This window comes from Pogoniulus pusillus, chromosome 16, assembly GCF_015220805.1.
Source record: "Pogoniulus pusillus isolate bPogPus1 chromosome 16, bPogPus1.pri, whole genome shotgun sequence".
In the NCBI taxonomy this organism is placed as follows: domain Eukaryota; kingdom Metazoa; phylum Chordata; class Aves; order Piciformes; family Lybiidae; genus Pogoniulus; species Pogoniulus pusillus.
In genome coordinates, this window is record NC_087279.1 from 1,454,812 (window position 1) to 1,476,239 (window position 21,428).

Genomic DNA, 21,428 nt, shown 5'->3' on the forward strand with positions numbered 1-21,428 from the left:
GCCCAACCTCACCACTCAAGCCTGGCCCCAAGTGCCACTACCACACCTTTCTTGAACACCTCCAGGGATGGGGACTCCACCACCCCCCTGAGCAGCCTGTGCCAGTCCCTGACCACTCTGGCAGCAAGGAAATTTTTCCTCCTCTCCAACCTAACCCTCCCCTGGCACAATTTCAGGTCATCTCCTCTCCTTCTATCACTTGATCCTGGGAATCACCCAACCCTCAGCTCACTGCAGGCTCCTCCCAGGGAGCTGTAGAGAGCAATGAGCTCTGCCCTCATACTCCTCTTCTCCAGACTGCACACCCCCAGCTCCCTCAGCTGCTCCTCCCCAGCCCTGCTCTCCAGAGCCTTTCCCAGCTTTGTTGCCCTTCTCTGGACCTGCTCCAGCCCCTCAATGTCCTTCTTGGGGTGAGGGGCCCAAAACTGACCCCACAAGTCAAGCTGTGGTCCCATCATTGCTCAGTGCAGGGTCCTGATTGCTGTCCTACTCCTGCACTGAATCCAGGTCAGGATGCTGATGGCCTCTTGGGCAAGCACAGCTTCCCTCCAGGAGCTGTTCTGTCCCTGTGCAAGGCTCAGGTCCACTTAGGTGGAGGATCTGTACTGGTTTTACTCCAAAGATCAACATCTCCTCCTGAGCAAGCTCAGACAAATGACACAGCTCTGTCTGTCAGAGGCAAGGCAGAGGTCACACCCTGCACTGTTCAGGGCTGGCAAATTCACAGCTCAGGACCCAGCTTCCATCACAGCATGAGAGAACCTGGGCACCTTGGCCCCATGCCAGGTATTCTCCAGCTAAACCAAAGAGCCACCCAAATCAGTCATCAGTAGCTTAAGGCCCCTTTGTGTCCCAAGCTTCAGCAGCTCCCTGATGTGGCATTAGTTTGGATGTCTTGGCAACAGTCAGCTGAAGATGAGCCAGTGTGTGCCTACCTGGCCAGGGAGGCTAACAGCATCCTGGCTTGGATCAGCAGTGGTGTGGCCAGCAGGACAGGGCATGGACTGTCCCCCTGTGCTGTGTGCTGGAGAGGCCACACCTTGAGTCCTGGGAGCAGTTTTGATCCTCTCACATCACTGAGTTTCTGGAACAGGTCCATAGAAGGGCAACAGAGCTGGGAAAGGGGCTGGGGAGGAGCAGCTGAGGGAGCTGGGGGTGTGCAGCCTGCAGCAGAGGAGGCTCAGGGCAGAGCTCATTGCTGCCTGCAGCTCCCTGAAAGTAGGTTGGAGCCAGGTGGAGTTGGGCTCTTTCCCAACGGAATAAGCTACAGGGCAAGAGGAAATGACCTCAAATTGCAGCAAGGGAGGTTTATGTTGGGAATGAGGAACAATTCCTACCCCTAAGGGGTTGCCAAGCCCTGGAGCAGGCTGCCCAGTGCAGTGGTGGAATCCCCATCCCTGGAGGGATTGAAAAGCCATGGGTGTGTGGCACTGAGGGACATGGTCAGTGGGGACCTGGCAGTGCTGGGGTAAGGGTTGGGCTCAGTGGCCTTAGAGGTCTCTTCCAATCAAACCAATTCCACCTTCCTATGGGTGCACTTCATGGGCACCCCTTGCTTTGGGCAATCCTCCAGCTGCCTAGGGAAGCAACCACAGAGCACAGGCATGCCAACATCTTTATCTGGCTTTGTTGGAGCACTGCAAGTCAAAGTTTCTCCTGTTCAGGAGCACAATGTGCAATTTACCCCCCCCCCTGTTCAGCAGGTGCCTGTGGAGCTCCACAGTGACTTCAACATCAATCAAGACCTCATTTATCTACTAAGCTTTCCACTGTGAGCCCCCAAGACCTTAATCCCAGCTCCTTTGTCCTGCCCTCTGCCAATCTGCTGCAGAATTGAGGCTGAAGCTTGGAATTCACCACTGGTGGGGCCCTGATTTGCATGGCCTTGCTTAGCACAGCACCTGCCTCATTAGCCAGGGAGCTGCTCCTCCCCACTCAGCCCTTCATGCAAATGGAGGAAGGCAGAGAGACCCTTCCCCTTCTCTAGGGCTTTCCATGCTTAGCAAGATGGGCAGGTTCTCTTTGGTTCCTTCCTCCTCAGAAGGCCACTTTCATTTTCAAAAGGTCTTGTTTGAAAGACAAACCAAAACCTCCTTCCCAATCTGAACACAGAGCAGTGCTGCTTGGAGACATCTGATGATGCCAAGGAAAGTGTGTCCAGAAGGTCTAGGGAGGTTCTCCTCCCCTTCTACTCTGCCCTAGTGAGACTTGGGACACTCTGTCCAGTTTTGGGCTCCCAAGAGAGACAGGAAGCTGCTAGAGAGAGTCCAGCAGAGAGCTATGAGGATGATGAAGGAACTGGAACATCTCTGCTATGAAGAAAGGCTTAGAGACCTGGTGCTGGTTAGTCTGGAGAAGAGGAGGCTGAGAGGAGACCTCATCGATGTCTGTGACTGATGTCTATGGATGACCTCTACAGGTCCCTTCCAACCTCTACTGTTCTGTGATCTTTAAGGTCCCTTCTAACCCAAACCATTCTACAGTGAACCTGCAGAATCAGTGACTTGTTAGTTGGTAAAGGAGAGGAGGAGAGCAGAAGGCTTCCTCTGCTGCCCAGGAGCTGGCACAGCCTCTGCTTGGGCCGGGGAAGCAGCACAACCTCACAGAGCTGCCCCAAGGCCACAGCACATTTCACTTCTCAGGGCAGTGGCTGCGCTTGGCTTCAGCTGCAGCTGTGCCAGGGGGTGTAAAAAGAAACCAACCTATTGCTTTTTGCATCTCCCCACATCTCCTGGGAGAGGACTAGCACAGGGAGGACACCCGATTTTACACAGCTGATGCCCCACGGATCACCACACAGCAGGGGCTCTGCCCTCCCTCAACTGCCTAGTGGCTTTCAGGAGGGCAAGTGAAAACTCTCCAGCTCCCTCAGAGGAGGCTGCAGCCAGGTGGGGCTTGGTAACAAGCAACAGGATGAGAGGAGGTTTAAATTGAACATTAGAAGGTGGGAGGCAAGAGTAAGGAAAACCTTTGCACGACACCAGGCTTCTAGACCTGATCTTCTCACCTGCTTAGGACAGGGAAAGGACTTGTGCTGGAGTGTCCTGCTGCTTTGAGACACTCTTAAGTCATGATGGAACAGATGAAGGGGCTGGAGAGCAGGGCTGGTGAGGAGCAGCTGAGGGAACCGGGGGTGTGCAGCCTGGAGGAGGCTGAGGAGAGAACCTTCTGTCTCTCTGCAACTCCCTGAAACAAGGCTGGAGCTGGGTGGGGGTTGGTCTCATCTCCCCAAGTGATAGGGTGAGAGGAGATGGCTTCGAGTTGCTCCAGAAGAGGTTTAAGGATGGATATCAGGACAAACTTCTCCACTGAAGGGGTTTGTCAAGCCCTGGACCAGGCTGCCCAGGGAGGTGGTTGAATCCCCATCCCTGGAGGTGTTTCCAAGCTGCAGAGGTGTGGTGCTGAGGGCCATGGGTCAGCACCAGGCTTGGTGGTTAGGGAATGGCTGGGCTCGACAAAAGGTCTTTCCCAGCCCAGCCGATTCTGTGTTTCTGTCCTGCGAGTCCAAGATGAAGCAATGCTGAGCACTCACAGGTGCCCTCTGGAGCTGCACTGCAGCCTCCTCCCTCTCCCCTGCCTGGTGAGGACCCTGCGGAGCCAGACAAACGTGCGTGGAGCTGCTTGTCCCTGGGTGGCAGGCAGGGAAGCAGTGAGTCAGATCCGTGTCTCTGCTGCTTGGAGAAGGTGAAACCCTGCTCCTTCCTTGCACAACCCTCAGGCTGCCTCTGCTACACCTTGCTGGGAGCCAGCAGCTGCAAGGAGGAGGGAGAGAGATAGGCCAGGGCAGGGATGGGAACTCCACGTGATTCGGGTCCCAGTACGCCCAGTAAAGCTGGCTGGCAGGCTGCTGGCCAGGCTGCCCTCTCTCCCTCCATCCCCCCTCAGTGTGACCTTTTGGGGTGACCTCTGCCAGGGAGACTCACCCTTTGCAGACAGCTGTGTGCACTCACCAGATGAATGATGATTAATTGAACCAGGTGGGTCCTGCTACATCCCAATGGAGTGTGCAGCGTCAGCAGGGCAGGCTGCGGCTCGGACACGCTCCAGGCTGAGGGTGAAGAGCCTGAAACATACTGGGAAGAGGCTGAAGTACCCCAAGAAAGGGCTGGGGGGAACTGGGGTTAGCCTGGAGAAAAGGAAGGAGGCTGAGAGGAGACCTTCTGGCTCACCACAAGTGAGTCAGGTGGGGGTTGGTCTTTTCTCTCTAGTAACAAGAGACAGGACAAGAGGAAATGGCCTCAAGTTGCCCCAGGGGAGGTTTAGGTTGGACATTAGAAGAAACTTCTTCCCTGAAAGGGTTCTCCAAGCCTGGCACAGGCTGCCCAGGGAGGTGTTTGAATGTCCATCCCTGCAAGTATTTTGGGTGCTGAGGGCTATGGCCCAGGCAACCAGCAAGAGAACAAGGGGACACAGCCTGAAGCTGTGCCAGGGCAGGTTCAGGCTGGATGTTGTTAGAAGTTGTTGTCAGAGAGAGTGATTGGCATTGGAATGGGCTGCCCAGGGAGGTGGTGGAGTGGCTGTGCCTGGAGGTGTTGAAGCCAAGCCTGGCTGGGGCACTTAGTGCCATGGTCTGATTGACTGGACAGGGCTGGACTGGATGATCTTGGTTGGACAGGTTGGACTGGATGGTCTTGGAGATCTCTTCCAACTTGATTGATTCTATGGCTGAGCCCCAGCCTTGGTTGGGTTGCCCTGGATGATCTTAAAGGCCTTTTCCATCCGAAGCAAGAGGAGCAGTGTTGGGTGAGGTTCCTGGGGCAGCAGTGCCTCTTGCTGCTGGAAGAGAAAGGACTTGCTCTAGGATTAAAAGCCCAACCTCTAGGAAAGGTTGAGAAGAGCTGGGGAAAGCATCACCCTTACCTGTGAGGTCCTCACAGCTCAGCTTCCCGAGGTGCAAGGGGCAAGCATGAGGGCAGACAACGTCCGCAGCCCACCTCGGCGGGGCAGACAAACCACAGCAGCCTCTGCCTGTCGAGTCCTTTGCATCATTTATTTAAATACCTCTATTTATGCATTTACAAATTTTCATAGCTCTGGGTTTTGTTTCTGTTCTGTTCTTTTGTAGACAGTATTGCAGAGAAGTCAGCTGCTGGAAAATGAGGTCCATGTATAAAACTACGCAACGGATCGGAGGAAAACCCAACCAAAGCCAATTTTCCTTTCAGACTCTCTAGAATCAGAAACCAACCGAAAAAAAAGTGACCCAAGGGAGGATGAGGGAAGGCTGAGGAGGAGGAGGAGAGGAAGGGGTGGGATGGACCAACCTCAACCCAGTGGCTGTCTCGCAGAGCATTGCACATCAGTGCTCAGCTGCGGTCCTGAGGGGGTAGCTGATGTTCCGCTGGGTGCAACAAGGCCTGTTTGCTACGAGCTGTAGCAGGCACGTAGGGCTCTCGTGAAAGGAGTGAACCAGGAAAGGATCCTTCCCACTGAGAAGGCAAAGCCTGGGCCACCCTGCTGAGGGGATGTAGGTGTGGTGGCACAGGCTGCCCCAGCAGCTCATCCTCGCCCCGGAGCTTCGTTTTGCATAAAAAGCGGTTGAGGTTTTTTTTCCCTTTAAGAAATCTTTTAGCATCTTAAAAAACAAACCCTGGTGTCTGAGCTCTTCTCAGCAACTGCAAAAGAAGTCACTTGGAGAAAATAACCAACCAAACAAAAAAACAACCCAAAAATATTGAAGAAACCCACAGAGAAATCCCTCCTCCTGCTTTCCTGGCTTGGAAGCTCCAAAGTCAGCGCCTGGCTTTCCCCAGCGGCGTCGCCTCCGGCAGGAGGAGGCAGACAGAGAATGGCATCACCAAGGTATTTACACAACATGGTACAAAAAGGGACAAGGGTAGGAAGGAAAAGAAACAATCCCAAACCATCCATCACCAGTTCACCATGCCTGGACACCTGGAACCGGATGCCACTGAGTTGCTCTCGGTAGTAACACGGCAGACTCAGAGAGGTGCAAGCTCCCTGCTCCGGGAGCCGAGCGAAGACGTTGGGGGTTGCATAAATCCATATTGCACAGTCGTATAAAAACATAAATACTACCTACTCTAGCTTGGCTTGGCATGCCAAACAAGAACCACATCTCAGCCTCCTCAGGTCTTCTCTTCAAGTGCAATTCAGGTGCTCCCTAAGGTCCTTCCAAGGAGAAAACGAAAAGGCATCCAACGACAAACCGAACCCAAAAGGCTTTTTTCATCCCTCCGGATAGTTTTGGCACAGAGTCGAACCTCCCACGGGTCAAACGCCAACAGCTCGCCCCAAGCTGGATATGGTTGCAGTCACTTGCACACAGGAGACACTCAGGGTATGTACAAGGTGAGCCCGAGGTCGGGGGAAGCAGCCTCGGTGGTGGCATCTCTGGGTGGGGGTGCTGAGGGAGCCCCTCTGGCCTACGCCGGCTGCTGCGGGTTGACGCCGACGGGCGGAGGGTGGCCCAGCAGCCCGATGCGCTGCTTCTGCTTCCTCTGCTCCGTCATCTGCAAAGGGAACAGCTGGCTGGTCAGGCCAAGACACTTCCTGGGGGTCAGCTCCACCCAGGAGGGCCTTCTGTGGTTGGCCTTCACTCTGAGACCCAATCATAGAATCAACCAGGACACAGCACTCCAGGGGTGGCCTGAGCAGTGCTGAGCACAGGGGCACAAGAAGCTCCCTTGTCCTGCTGCCCACACTGCTCCTGAGCCAGCCCAGGATGCCATTGGCTCTGCTGCCCACCTGGGCACTGCTGCCTCCTCTGCAGCTCCTCTCTGCCAGCACCCCCAGCTCCCTCTCTGCCTGGCTACTCTCAGCCACTCTGGCCCCAGCCTGCAGCACTGCTTGGGGTTGTTGTGGCCAAAGTGTAGAACCCTGCACTTGGCCTTGTTCAGTCTCATCCCATTGGCCTCTGCCCACCCATCCAGCCTGGCCAGGTCCCTCTGCAGGGCTCTGCTACCCTCCAACAGCTCCACAGCTGCTCCTAGCTTGGTGTTATCTGCAAACTGACTGATGCTGGACTCAATGCCCTGCTCCAGATCATCAATAAAGATATTGACCAGGCCTGTGCCCTGCACTGCTCCCTGGGGCACAGCACCGGTGCCAGTTGCCAGCTAACATGGCACCATTCACCACCACTCTCTGGGCCCAGCCCTCCAGCCAGTTCTTGACCCATTTCAGAGTGAATCTGTCCAAACCTTCTGCTTGGACATGGCTCCTCTGCCTGCTGTGCCAAGTGCTGAGACAGGAGGAGGTTGCTGCAGCCCTGCCTGGTGCTCTGAACCGGGACACAGAGTCATAGAATCAGTCAGGGCTGGAAGGGACCGCAAGGATCAACCAGCTCCAACCCCCCTACCATGGGCTGGGACACCTCACACTACATCAAGCTGGCCAGAGCCTCATCCAGCCTGGCTTTAAACAGCTCCAGGGATGAGGCTTCCACCACCTCCCTGGGCAACTCATTCTGGGCTCTCATCACTTTCATGCTGAACAACTTCTTCCTCACGTCCAGGCTGACTCTCCCCATTTCCAGCTTTGTTCCATTCCCCCCAGTCCTGGCACTCCCTGACAGTCTAAGAAGTCCCTCCCCAGCTTTCTTGTAGCCCACTTCAGATACTGCAAGGCCACAGTAAGGTCACCTGGGAGCCTTCTCCTCTCCAGACTGAGCAGCCCCAATTCCCTTGGTCTCCACAGGAGACATCTAGGACATCCAGGAGCTGGGGGAGACAATCCAAGAGCCAGCTCCTGCAGCTGGCTGCTGTTCTGCAGGGGGCTGGCTGGGCAGAGGCAGGCAGGCAGCTTGCAGCAGCCTCTCCCCCGTCAGAAACCCTAACCGCTGCAGCAGGCTGGGGGAGCTCCGCAGTCAGGCCGGGAATACCCCTGGTCTTTGCTGGAAGTGACTTCTCAGCGGGCAGCCAACCTCCCTCCCCATCTGCCAAAAGCCACCAGGCAGGGCCGGGAGGTTAACCCCCTCACTGCCAGACCTCTGCCACCGCCTCCCAGCCATGCTCCTGCTGCTCGCTGCAGCCACAGCCCAAAAGCAGGCTGGGGTTTGGCCATGACTGGTGCTGACAACCTGCCCCAGCCCAGCTTCTCAATTCCTGTTTTCAAAGCTTGGGAGGTTTCTGGCAGCTTCCATGAGCTGACACGTCACAGCAGGAGCAGCTCCAGCGTGGGCAGGGTCTCCAGCAGCCAACAGCTGGATCTCTGCAGGCTCTCCACAGCTGCCTCGGTGACTGCATCGCGGCTGCGAAGGAGCCGCCGCGTGGGATGGCTTCGAGCAGCCGTGCCGAGGAGGCTGCCAGGACAGCTCTCACCCCTGCCACAGCCAGGCAAGGACAGCCAAGAGCTGCAGTGGCTTCTGGGAGCGTCACAAGTGTGACCAGCAGCCCAAAAGAGATTGTCCTCCTCCTCTATTCTGCCCTAGTGAGGCTACAGCTGAAGGGCTGGGGCCAGCTCTGGGCTCCCCAGGTCAAGAGAGAAAGGAAACTCCTGGAGAGAGTCCAGAGGAGGCTGCAGAGCTGCTGAGGGGCCTGGAGCAGCTCTGTGAAGAGTGAAAGCTGAGAGCCAGGAGAAGAGCAGCCCCAAGAGGGCAGCTGAGCAATGCTCAGCAAGAGACAAAGGAGCTGTGGGGGGCAAGAGGCTGGGGCCAGGCTCTGCTCAGTGCTGCCCAGGCACAGCACAAGGGGCACTGGGCACAGACTGGAGCCCAGGAGGTGCCATGTGAGCAGCAGGAGAAAGTTGTTTGTTGTGAGGGTGCTGGAGGCCTGGAGCAGGCTGCCCAGAGAGGTTGTGGAGAGCTGCCAAGGCCAGCTGGGCACTGTGCTGCTGGGCAGGCTGCTGGGGGTGCCCTGCTTTGGCAGGGGCTGGACTGGTGATCTCCAAAGGTCCCTTCCAGCCCCCACCATGCTGGGACTCTGTGAGCCCAACACTGGCACCCAGTCTCCACTGGATCCCCACCCCCTAAAAGCAAGGTGCAAGCACAGGTCTCTGCTGCTGCAGTGGGCACAAGCAGCTGTGTTCACAGCCAGCTCCTGCTGCTCCTTCCCTCCGCTGAGCAGGGCAGTACCCAGGCATGCCGGGACTGAGGTCAGTGCCTGACCTTGGGCCTGGAGTTCACTGTGGGGAATGAAAGTGGCCAAACCAGGCAGTTCTGGGCCAGAAGGCTCCTCTGTGTCCCACAGCACAGCTTTCACTGGGGCTCTGTCCAATTAGCCTCCTGCAACCACTGGGGAAAGGGCTGGAATTGCTCTGAAACCATAATTGCAGTGGCCTGCAGCCTCTGCCTCTGCTCATCTGCTGACCAGGGGAGGCCACAGGCTGCTACTGTACCTCTCCAGGAAGGTGACCACAGCCCCACGGGGACAGGTCACAGCTCCCAGGCGGCTCCAGCACACTTCTGTTTGCACAACAGGCTTGTAGCTCTTGACAGGCAGCTGGGAGCAGGAGGAGAGGGCTCTTGTCTGCCTGCCCACTGCTCCTGGACACACAGCAACCACTGCTCTGCTCACCCAGCTGGTGGGAGGCTTCTTAACTGTTTCTAAGAGGAGCCAGAAGCTGGAAATGCAGAGAGGCAATGAGGACTTCACTTGGAAGCTTACCCTGGTTAGTTTCACCGAGCACACCAAGAGCCTCCATTTTGCACAGGCCAGAAACTGAGCCAGGAGGTGTGGAATAACAAATGGAAAGATGAAAGGGTAAGGAAGAGGAGTTCCAAGAGGGATTTTGTGTGTGCTGCCAGCACAGAAGGCAGCTGGGTCCTGGGCTGCATTCACAGCAGTGAGAGCAGCAGGACAGGGGATTCTGATCCTCTGCTCAGCTGAGACCCACCCTGCTGAACTGTGTCAGAGGTGCCCCCAGCACAAGAAGGAGCACAAAGATGATCAGAGGCTGGAGAACCTCCCCTGAGGGTACAGGCTGGGAGAGTTGGGGCCATTCAGCCTGAAGGAGAGAAGGCTCTAGGGAGAGCTTAGAGCAGCCTGCCAGTACCTGAAGGGCTCCAGGAGAGCTGGGGAGGGACTTGTGACAAGGGCTGGGAGTGCCAGGATGGAGGGACAAAGGCTTTGAGCTGGGACAGGAGAGACTGAGACTGGAGAGAAGGAAAAAGTTCTTGAGTGAGGGTGGAGAGACACTGGCACAGGTTGCCCAGGGAGGCTGAGGATGTCTCCTGCCTGGAAGGTGTTGAAGGCCAGGCTGGATGAGGCCTTGAGCAGCCTGGGCTGGTGTGAGGTGTCCCTGCCCATGGCAGGGGGTTTGGAACTGGATGCTCTTGAAGATGCCTTCCAACCCATTTGAGGTGCAGGAAAAGGATGGTGCAGCATGCTGCAGGTCATGGAGATGTGCCTTTCAAATTCAGAGAGGGATAAAGCAACTGAGCCTGAACAGAGAGAGGAAAGCAACTGCAGTGTTGCTGCAGGCCATGACTCACCCCACAGGGTGCCCACTGCTCGGCAGAGGGCACAGGGCTGCAAGATGCTTTCAGCTCCCCCAGGCTCACCTGCCCAGTGCAGCTTTTGCACAAGCTCTGCAGCTGCAGCCAGCCCAGAGGCCATAAAAGCTCTGCAGGGCAAGGATGGCAGAGAGCTGTCAGCTGCTGCAGGAATGCTGAGAGGAGGGAAAAAGGAAAGCAAGGGGCCTGGGGCACAGCTGGGCGCAGCTGGGCTGGCTGTAAGTGCAGGGCACCCCGCGGCTGTGCGCTGCCAGGGTCCAAAGCCTGGCGCTGAGCTGGAGAGAACTCTGGGGGCAGGGCATGTGAGCAGGGCACAGGCTGTGCACGGACACACCACCAGCCTGCCCAAAGCACGCCAGCCTGAGCAGCAGCTCCTGGTGGAGGTCAGGGCCCCAGCTGGCACAAGAAGACTGTGTGTGGTGACAGGACATGGGGCAGTGGATTGAAGCTCAAGGAGGGGAGGTTAAAACTGGAGATGAGGAGGCAGTGAGGGTGAAGAGAGACACTGGCACAGGTTGCCCAGGGAGGCTGTGGATGCCCCCTGCCCGGGGTGGGGCAGCCTGGGCTGGTGTGAGGTGTCCCTGCCCATGGCAGGGGGATCAGAACTGGATGATCCTGAAGGTCCCTTCCAACCCAACCCATTCTATGAATCCATGCATGGTGGAGCAGGAAGCCAGCACCTGCTAGAGATGCTTCCTGCTCCCTGCCATGGGAGCTGCTGGATGATGACATCTCAGCCCCTGCTGCTGCAGATGATCCCAGGCTGGAATACTCCTGCACATGAGTCCAGTGGTCAGGACTTTAGTGGCTCTTGGAGCAGCAGTGGGTGAAAGCCTGCCGAGACTCCTAGCAATTAGCCTGCCCCAACCTAACGAGCTGGGGGAGCAAATGAACGGCAGGTTTCCCTCCTTCATGACAAGAAAATAAACACGAAGTTCCCTGGGCGAGTTCCTCCTCCTGGAGCCAGCTGCTGAGCAGGAGGAGGGCTGCACTGGTTCTGTCATGCCACTGGAGCATCCTGCAGAGTCGAGCAGAGCTCTCAGTAATGGTGCTATGGGGAATTCCTAAAAGCTATCACAACGTTAATGAAGCTGCTTTCCTCTTCTGCTTTTACAGTCAGACAGCTCTCTAAAAGCTAAATCCCTCCTGCTTGTGTTCACAGAGAGCCAGGAGGGGTTTTAGTGCTTGGTCAGCCAAGAGCTGCAAGCTTCAGAAAGGAAATGTGTTCTGATCCAGAGCTGGCTGTGGCTGATGGAAAGCCTCCTGTGGCCTGCAGACCACTTTGAGTCAGCCCCTTCAGCTCCAAAAGGCAGGACACATGGCTCAGGATAATTGTTTCCAGGCACAACAGCAAACCCACTGCCCGGCAGGCCTGAGAGCACAGGCAGAGAGCAGCAACTGCCGGCTGCAGAGCAGCGCCACCACAGTGAGCAGAGGCCTGGCAGCCCTGCCTGGCAGGAAAGGCTGGGAGCTGGGGCTGGGCAGCCTGGACAAGAGAAGGCTCCAGGGAGACCTTAGAGCAGCCTTCCAGTACCTGAAGGGGGCTGCAGGAGAGCTGGGGAGGGACTTTTGACAAGGGCTGGGAGTAACAGGATGAGAGACAATGGCTTTGAGCTGGGAGAGGGGAGAGTGAGAGTGGAGAGGAGGGGAGAAATGCCTGAGAGTGAGGGTGGTGAGACACATTCTGTGCTCCACAACCTCCCTGGGCAACCTGTGCCAGTGTCTCCCCACCCTCACTCTCAAGAATTCCTTCCTCCTCTCCAAGCCATTGTCCCTCATCCTGGCACTCCCAGCCTTTGTCACAAGTCCCTCCCCAGCTCTCCTGCAGCCCCTTCAGGTACTGGAAGGCTGCTCTGAGGTCTCCCTGGAGCCTTCTCTTCTCCAAGCTGAACAGCCTCAACTCTCTCATCCTGTCCCCACAAGAGAGATTCTCCAGCCCTCTGATCACCTTCATGGCCTCCTCTGGACCCTCTCCAGCAGACCCAGGTCCTTCTTGTGCTGGGGACACCAGAACTGGAGGCAGTGCTGCAGGTGGGGTCTCAGCTGAGCAGAGGGGCAGAATCCCCTCCCTGTGCTGCTGCTCTCCCTGCTTTAGATGCAGCCCTCAAACTCTGCTGCTGCACCCAAAAAATCACTCCAGAGGTGCAAGAGCAACAGAGGCTGCAAAGCAAAACCCTTCTGTGGCTATGTGCATGCTGCAGCCTGAGGTGTGGCAGCAGCCAGGTGCCATCTGCCGCAGCAGGGAGCAGAGCAGTGCACACTAACCGCTCCAGCAGCCCTCCAGTTGCTCAGGGGCTTTTGAGGTCCAGGCAGTGCCACAGGACTGCTGCCAGTGTCACACCCAATTCGTGCCACAGGCTCAGGGTGGGACCCCATGACAACACCATCACCACACACCCCCACCAGGCTCCTGCACAGTGAGGACCAGCTAAGCTCAGCTTTGCTTATTTCAGTGCAGGCTGTGCCCATCTGGAGGTGCCACCTTGGACCACAGCAGTCTGGTTTGCACTGCCAGGCAGGTCAGGGGCTTGGGCAGCACATTTGGCCTGGTCACTTCCTTCCCAAACGCAAGCCACGGCAGGGGAGTTCTCTGTGGGCTTTGCAGGGGCCAGGGAGCTGTAACACCTCACTTGGCCAGCGGCTTTGCAGCAGCTCTCCCTTACCTGATCTTTCAGCTCTGACAGCTGGCCAGAGAGGTTGGTCACAAGCTTCATGGTGGACTCCAGCTTCTCCTGCAGGTTCCTCAGCTCGTTCTGCTCCCCCTCCGAGTCGCTGCTGACGAGGGACATGGCACGCATCCGGGGGAACCAGTCCAGGTTTCTCTCCTGAGGATCAGACGCAGCTCCCGGTTAGCCAGAGGAAAGCCTGCCCCCAGCAGACACAGCTCTGAGGCCGTGCTGGGACATTCCCCAGACACCCAGGCTCTGCAGTCACCCTCATTTGCATCTCCCTGGGAAGTCTGCAGAACTGCCTGCTGGAGGCAATGAGCCACTTCAGACCTAACTGCAGCGGCAGAAGGCTGCTGGGTGCTGCCTTCACCCTTCCAGCCACTCACTCTCCCCAGCCTCTTCTTCTGCAGGGGTAACACAGGAGCCCTGGACACCAGCCCAGCCCAGATCTCATCTCTGGACAAGTGTTTGCCAGTGCTAGGAGCTTGCTGCTATCTCAGAGTCTTAATTAGTTGGAGTTGGTCCAGAGAAGGGCACCAAAGCTGGGGAAGGGTCTGGAGAGGAGCAGCTGAGGGAGCTGGGAGTGTGCAGTGTGGAGAAGGGGAGGCCTCATTGCTCTCTACAGCTCCCTGAGAGGAGGCTGCAGTGGAGGTGGGGGTTGGGCTCTTCTCCTAAGGAACAAGGAATAGGACAAGAAAAAACAGCCTCAAGTTGTGCCAGGGGAGGGCTAGGTTGGAGAGCAGGAAAAATTTCCTTGCTGCCAGAGTGGTCAGGGACTGGCACAGGCTGCTCAGGGGGGTGGTGGAGTCCCCATCCCTGGAGGTGCTCAAGAAAGGTGTGGCAGTGGCACTTGGGGCCAGGCTTGAGCAGTGAGGTTGGGCTGCTGGGAGACCTCAGAGGGCTCTTCCAAGTCAAACAATTCTGCCATGATTCTACATCTGGGATTCATTGAGGATTTTGTAGTTTGCTGTTGGTCAGGCCACGTTAGGCTGCTCCATCTCCTGATAGGCATCACATCCTACCTGCAACTGCTTTGCAAGTCCAAAGACTTCCTTTAGAACGGGAAAGAGAAAGAAAACACCCAAGAATCACATCCTGCCTGCCTGCTGGAGGCTAAAACATGGGACAGAGGAAGACAAGTTCTTGTTCAGCACCCATGTTTCCAGTCTCTCATTCCCCAGCTAGGCAGGAGCAGGTGGACAGGAGCAGGGCTCTGGGAGTGTGCAGAGAGCTCACAGGCAGGTACCTGCCAGTGACGTTAAAAATAAAAGCAGGAGCAGAAGAGAAAGCCACAAAAGAGGAGGAGGAGTTCACACCACGTCTTGACACCTCACATTTCAACACCCAAACTTGTTTCCTATCTAGTCTGGTTCTCCTCCCACGCTGGAGATGCTCTCTGCAATGGAAGTTAGCCCAGCGTGGGGATCAGGCAGTGATAGGGCTGGGGGGGATGGAACAAAGCTGGAAATGGAGAGAGTCAGACTGGAGGTGAGGAAGAAGTTCTTCAGCATGAAGGTGGTGAGAGCCTGGGAAGGGATGCCCAGGGAGGTGGTGGAAGCCTCATCCCTGGAGGCTGGCTGAGGCTGTGGGCAGCCTGCTCTAGTGTGAGGTGTCCCTGCCCATAGCAGGGAAGCTGGAACTGGATGGTCCTTGTGGTTGCTTCAAACCATGACTGATTCTCTGATGCCATGATCAGGATGTGTGCACCTTGCAGGTGGCACTGCACCAGCCAGGGAGGTTCTAAACAAAGCAGAGGGACAGGCAAGGAGAGTGTCTGCATCCCCAGCCCGAGAGTGAACAGCATCCCTGAAGGACCTGCTGCTGCTGCTGCTGCTGGGGAGTGCAAAGCTGGACAGGAGCTGGCACTGTGCACTGCCAGCTCAGCCCCAGCTGTGCCTTGGGCTGGTCCCCAGCAGTGTGGGCAGCAGGGGCAGGGAGGGGATTCTGCCCCTCTGCTGCACTCTGCTGAGACTCCCCCTGCAGTGCTGAGTCCTCAGCACAGCACAGGCAGGGAGGGACCTGTTGGAGCAGGGCTAGAGGAGGCCACAGCAGTGCTGGCAGAGCTGGAAGGGCTCTGCTGTGAGGCCAGGCTGGGAGAGTTGGGGGTGTGCAGCCTGGAGAGGAGAAGGCTCCAGGGACACCTTCTAGTGGCCTTTCAGTGCTTCCAAGGGACAAGCAGAAAGGTGGGGACAGGCTTTTCAGCAGGGCAAGGAACAATGAACTGAACTGAAAAATGGGAACAGAAGGAAGAAAGTTTTAACAGTGAGAGTGGGGAGAGCCTGACTCAGGTGACTCAGGTCAGTGGGAGCTGCCCCATGCCTGGCACCACTGCAGGTCAGGTTGTTTAGGGCTCTGAGCAACCTGCTCTAGCTGCAGACAGCCCTGGGGGCTGGATGACCTTCAGAGGTTCCTCTGAAGCCAAACCATTCCCTGAGCCTGTGATTAGCAGTGACCACAGCTTGCCCAAGGCTCTCTCTGGGCTCTCTCACACCTCGGATTTTCCCCTCCTCAGCTTTTTCCTGCCTAAATCTCCAACTCAAACCCATCCCTCATTCCCAGGAGCATCCATCCTGCTTCACCTCTACGGATTGCTGCAGCCAGGTGCCTTTTCTGCAAGTCAGCTGTGATGCCAAGGCTCATCAGCTCCAGTGAGCTGCTGCTGCTCTGCCTGGGGTTCCCTGCAGCTGAGATTCCCATGCAGAACGCAGGCCCTTCCCCGTGCAGCAGGATTCCCACACCACACTCGACTGCCAGCAAAGCTCTGGGCTTTGGTTGGCTCTTCATTTCCCCCCCTCCTCCTCCTGATCTCTGCTTACAGGGCAGATGGTTTCTGCTAATGAAAGAATAAAAGCATATATACCAAAAAACCCACCCATGCCTCCATCAAGGCGAGTGCCAAAACATTTGGGATGTTAGGAAGTGAGAGTCCCACAATTAAGGTTTAATAGCAGCAAGAGGCAATGCTCTGCTGCCTGCTTCCAGCTGCAGTTAAGCCCTCCTGAGGCATGAGAGGGCTCCTCGCTGCTGCTCAGGCCCAGCACCTCCCCAGCAAAGCATTTCCCCTCCCCACCCAGGGAACACAAAACTGAGCCAACTGCTCTGCCCTTCCCTGCCCCAGGCTTCAGAGGCAAACTCAGACTAAAATGCAGTTTAGAGTCACAGCTTCACCTGGACACTCAGGTCCACGCCCTGAGGTCTGCACAGATCACAGGATGTTTAGGGGGTTGGAAAGGACCTCTGGAGATCATTGGGTCCAACCCCTCTGCCAGAGCAGGACCTGCAAGAGCAGAGGCCAGAAGCTCCTGCCCATCCTTTACATGCTGTAGTAGACATATTGTTGTTTTCTTGCTGCAGGAGGTGAGACCTCTCCAAGCCCATCCCAAAACCACTCCCCAGCCCCATCCTTGGGGAGGATGAAGACCTCCAATGAAGCAGGTCCTGGAAGCATCAACCTCTCTCCAAAGCACTCCCCAGCCCCATCCCTGGGGAGGATGAAGACCTCCAATGAAGCAGGACCTGGAAGCATCAACCTCTCTCTACCTGCTAACCCCAAACCTTTCCTGAGGTCACTCTGCAAGACAAGCCAAGGCTGGAGGTGTTGCAGAGGCTGCAGCTCGATGGTGACAGGCAGGGAAGGTGGCTGGCAGCCTCGGCTGGCGAGATGAAGCCAGCAAAGCAGCAGAGCACTGGCAGCTGCTGCAGCTGGGTACTCACTGGCTCTCTGAAAGCTCAGCTCCTGGAGTAAGTGGAGTGTGGGAAATGCTGGCTCTTGCTTGCAAACACCAAAATGCCTCTCCAGTTCTCATGGCCACGGTGACTGAGTAAAACCACCCCCATGAGCTCCACCAGCTGAGAGAGGAGAAGGCTCACGAGAAGCAGACAAGACCCACAGCTCCCCAGGGCAGCCTCCTGAGCTGTGAGGACAGGACTCAGCCTGGAACTGGCAGTGCCAACCGCTCACCTAGAGCTATGCCACTGTCACTAAGCCAGGTCCTTGGCACCACGTCCACGTGGGCTTTTAGACGCCCCTGGGGACAGGGACACCACCGCCTGGCTGGGCAGCCTGGGCCACTGCCTGAGAGCCCTTCCTGGGGAAAGCTTTTTCTAATGTCCAACCTGAATCTCCCTTGGCACAACTTGAGGCCATTTCTTGTCCTGTCACTTCTTCCTTGGCAGAAGAGTCCAACCCCACCCGGCTCCAACAACCTCCTCTCAGGGAGCTGTAGACAGCAATGAGGTCTGCCCTCAGCCTCCTCTCTTCCAGGCTGAACACCCCCAGCTCCCTCAGACCTTCCTCACAAGACTTCTGTTCAGGGCCCTCCAGCAGCTTGGTTGCCCTTCTCTGGACAGCATCTTAATGTCCTTCCTGCAGTGAGGGGTCTAGAACTGCCCCCACAAATGAAGATATGGGAGGGGGGCACAACCACATCCCTAGACCTGCTGGTCACAGAATCAACCATGTTGGAAGAGACCTCTAGGATCACCAAGTCCAACCTATCACCTAACCCATGGCACTAAGTGTCTCAGGCAGCCTCCTTTCAAACACCTCCAGGGATGGGGACTACACCACCTCCCTGGGCAGCTCATTCCAGTGCCAATCACTCTCTCTGCCAACAACTTCCTAACAACATCCAGCCTGGACCTGCCCTGGCACAGCTTCAGGCTGTGTCCCCTTGTTCTGTTGCTGGCTGCCTGGCAGCAGAGCCCAACCCCACCTGGCTACAGCCTCCCTGCAGGCAGCTGCAGACAGCAATGAGCTCTGCCCTGAGCCACCTCTGCTGCAGGCTGCACCCCCCCCAGCTCCCTCAGCCTCTCCTCACAGGGCTGTGCTCCAGACCCCTCCCCAGCCTTGCTGCCCTGCTCTGGACACCTTCCAGCACCTCAACATCATTCTTGAGTGGCCCAGAACTGGACACAGCACTCCAGGTGCGCCCTGAGCAGCGCTGAGCACAGGGGCAGAAGGACTTCCCTGGTCCTGCTGGCCACACACTCCTCACACAAGCCAAGATTCCTTTGGCCTTCTTGGCCACCTGAGCACTCTGCTGGCTCAGCCACCAACGCCCCCCGGGTCCTTCTCCACCAAGCCCGGAGCGTGCCTGCCCCTCATCCCACGGCTGCTGCCGCTGCCTGCTGCGCTCCCTCCCGCAGCACCGCGGCGAGCTCTCGGCTCCCTCCTGCCGCCAGCGCCGCACCTTGCGCTGCCCGCCCGCAGGGCAGCAGGCAGGCGGCGGGCGCTGGGCTGCCAGGGCAGCTCTGCAGGCAGGGCTGGGAAAAGCCCCTCTGTGTCAAGCCAACAGCTCCGCACCCCCAGACACGGGGGCGGCGCTGCCCCGGCCGGCGCTGGCAGGCTGAGGAAGGGGAAGTGGTGTGGCGTGGGGCAGAGGCGATTCATTCTGAGAAGCACTCAGCTCCTCCCTGCTTCTGCTGAAGGCTGCTTCTAAGAAAGCTCTGCTGAGGCAACCTCAGCGCGATTCGTGCCAGGAGATGCAGCAGCTCCGCTCCGCTGCTCCGGCTGCTCCCGGCGGGCACTGCCGCCTGTGCTCCGCTGCTCCCAGCTCAACACTGAAGGGGGCTGAAGGCTTCCTCCAGTCCTCGGCCAGAGACATCCCTGCAGCCTGCCACGGGGAGGCTGCCCAGCAGCCATCCTTTAGCAGGGGAAAGCCTGTGCCCAGGTCTGGGCTCACCAGGGCAAGAGAGACAGAACTGCTGGAGAGAGCCCAAGGCAGGCTGCAGAGCTGCTGAGGGGCCTGGAGCAGCTCTGGGAGCAGCACAGGCTGAGAGCCCTGGGGCTGAGAGCCTGCACAAGAGCAGCCCCAGAGGGCAGCTGAGCAATGCTCAGCAAGAGACAGAGGAGCTGTGGGGGGCAAGAGGCTGGGGCCAGGCTCTGCTCAGTGCTGCCCAGGCACAGCACAAGGGGCACTGGGCACAGACTGGAGCCCAGGAGGTTGCATGTGAGCAGGAGGAGAAAGTTGTTTGTTGTGAGGGTGCTGGAGGCCTGGAGCAGGCTGCCCAGAGAGGCTGTGGAGCCTCCTTGTGTGGAGAGCTGCCAAGGCCAGCTGGGCACTGTGCTGCTGGGGGTGCCCTGCTCTGGCAGGGTCTAGATGATCTCCAGGACTCGCTGATCTCGAGAGGTCCCTTCCAAATCTTAGTCTATGGCTCTATGGTGGTAGCAGCATATTTCAGTTTCTGTCCTGTGTCGTTACAAACCATCCCCCAAACAGCTAACAGAGAGCTTGGTGGAGCACTCTGGAAGCTGATTTTGTTGCCTGTGGTGAGATCAAACCCCTCGAGGTTCTTTCTTGTGCTTCCTGGAAAAAGCCCCACCTCAGGTTCCCTGCCTCTTCTGCCAAGAGCTCACCAGCACTTCTTCCACACCAGGCTGCACTTCTCCCCCTCCCCATGGAACACCCCTTGGTGGTGTCCCTCATTCCACACTGTTTCCTGACCCTCCCATGCACCCCACCTGGAACAGGAGGCTGATGGGGCAAGCTTCTCTTCTCCTCACTCTGCCACCACGGCTGAAACCCCTCCAGGGCTTTTACACGGCTGCAGAGCTGGGAGCCTGGAGGGCAGGCACCACTCCCAGAGGTGGGAAGTTCATAGAATCACTGAGTGGGTTAGGTTGGAAGGGGCCTCGAAGATCATCCAGTTCCAAACTCCCTACCATGGGCACCTTCCCCTAGACCTCATCCAGCCTGGCCTTGAACACCTCCAGGGAGGTTGTGGAGCACAGAAGCACCCAATGTGATCTTTGATCACATTGGGTGCTTCTGTGCTCCACAACCTCCCTGGGAAACCTGTCCCAGTGCCTCCTCACTGCCAAGAATTTCTTCCTCTCATCTTCTCACTTCAAGCCCTTGTCAAAAGTCCCTTCCTGACCTTGCCCCCCCCTTGCTGCACCTCCCCACGACAGCTCTGCCACGGGTGACTCACTGCAGCCAAGTGTTGTGCGTGAACACCAAAAGTTACCCCATCAACCTCACCCAGCTGGATGGGCCTGAGGTGGGCAGCCCTGGTGGGAAGCCTTGAAGCCCTCTCCCTTCCCCCTGCAGCAGGGGCAGTGCCACCTGCCTGCAGCAGCCTCCTCGGCTCTGCTTCGGCTGCACGCTGAAGTGGGAGGCGTCAGAGCAGGGAGCGCTGGGGCAGGACAGCAGGAGCAGGCATGCAGAGGCTGAACAAACAGCTGCTGGTGGCCATGGCTGCAGTCCCCCACCTACTCTTGCACAACCCCTGCACGAGGTCACGGGCTGGAGGAGGTGGCAGAGATGACTCAGGGGACAACCACCTCACCCCAGCCCCAGGCCATCTCCTCGGCACACACACAGCCCCCTGCAGGGTGTCTGAGTCCTGGGCGGCCTCGCAGAGCCTCCCCCAGCCTGTTACCTTTGATGGTTTCCCGCTGGAAGCCTTCTCCAGCAGCAAGGACACGGTGCCCACCCTGCAAGCTGCTTTGGCATCCACCCGAATGCCACCACGTTGTGCAAACCAAGCATTACACAGCTGGAGCCTTTGCTCCTTTTCTCCTCCCTCCACCCAGGTCCTTGTCCTGCTGCTCATCCTGGGGGAATGCTAACCAGGTGCTCTCAGGAGAACCAAGAGCTGAGGTTGCTGAGATCTGAGGGCGATGGCAGCAGCAGGAAGGTGCTGAGGGGGCTGGAACAGCCCCGATGAGGAAAGGCTAAAAGCCCTGGGGCTGTTGAGCTTGGAGAAGAGCAGCCCCAGGGGGGATCTCATCAGGGCTGATCCAATACTTCAGGGGTGGGTGGCAGGAGGACGGGACCAGGCTTTGCTCAGTGGTGCCCAGTGACAGGACAAGGGGCAATGGGCACAAGGTGGGACAGCAGAAGTTCATCTGAACATGAGGAAAAACTTCTTTAATATAAGGGTGCTGGAGCCCTGGAGCAGGCTGGCAGTGGAGTCTCCATCTCTGCAAGCATTCCAAACCCACCCAGGTGCATCTTATGTGACCCTACCTTGGCATGGGGGTGGGACTGGAGGATCTCCAGAGGCCCCTTGCAAGCCCAACCATCCTGTGATTCTGTGCAGAGCACAGTGGCTTGCACAGCTCTGGAGGGAAGGGCACACCAAGACCGGGCAGGGCAGATGAGGCTGACCAAGCCTTCTCCCCATGCAGCTCCTGGCCTGCTCCCCAGCACCCCTCTCGAGGGTGGAACAAGTTGCTCTGCTATCTGAAGGCAAAGCTCAGGACTCGAGCCTATGACACAGTGTTTCCAGCAGCCAAGGGCCTCCTGCCAAGCACACCTCTTGGCTCTTCTGTGCCTCTGCTAATATTTGTTTAATCCCATAATTAGATTGGCTAACTCTGGCCAGGCACCTCAAGATGC

General features: G+C 57.5%; 1 protein-coding gene across 13 annotated transcripts in view; it reads right to left on the reverse strand.

Annotated features, from left to right (window-relative positions):
* Positions 1 to 4,971: 4,971 nt before the first annotated feature.
* The window catches only part of ITPR1 (inositol 1,4,5-trisphosphate receptor type 1), a 227,895-nt gene continuing 211,438 nt past the window's right edge, over positions 4,972 to 21,428 (reverse strand). For all 13 annotated transcript variants that reach the window (XM_064156160.1, XM_064156162.1, XM_064156157.1 and 10 more), the window contains 2 exons: positions 13,078 to 13,239; positions 4,972 to 6,473 (listed from right to left, as the gene is read on the reverse strand). In XM_064156160.1, the coding sequence (XP_064012230.1) occupies positions 6,387 to 6,473; positions 13,078 to 13,239 (249 nt within the window). In that variant the 3' untranslated portion in view covers positions 4,972 to 6,386. The remainder of the gene's footprint in view (positions 6,474 to 13,077; positions 13,240 to 21,428) is intronic.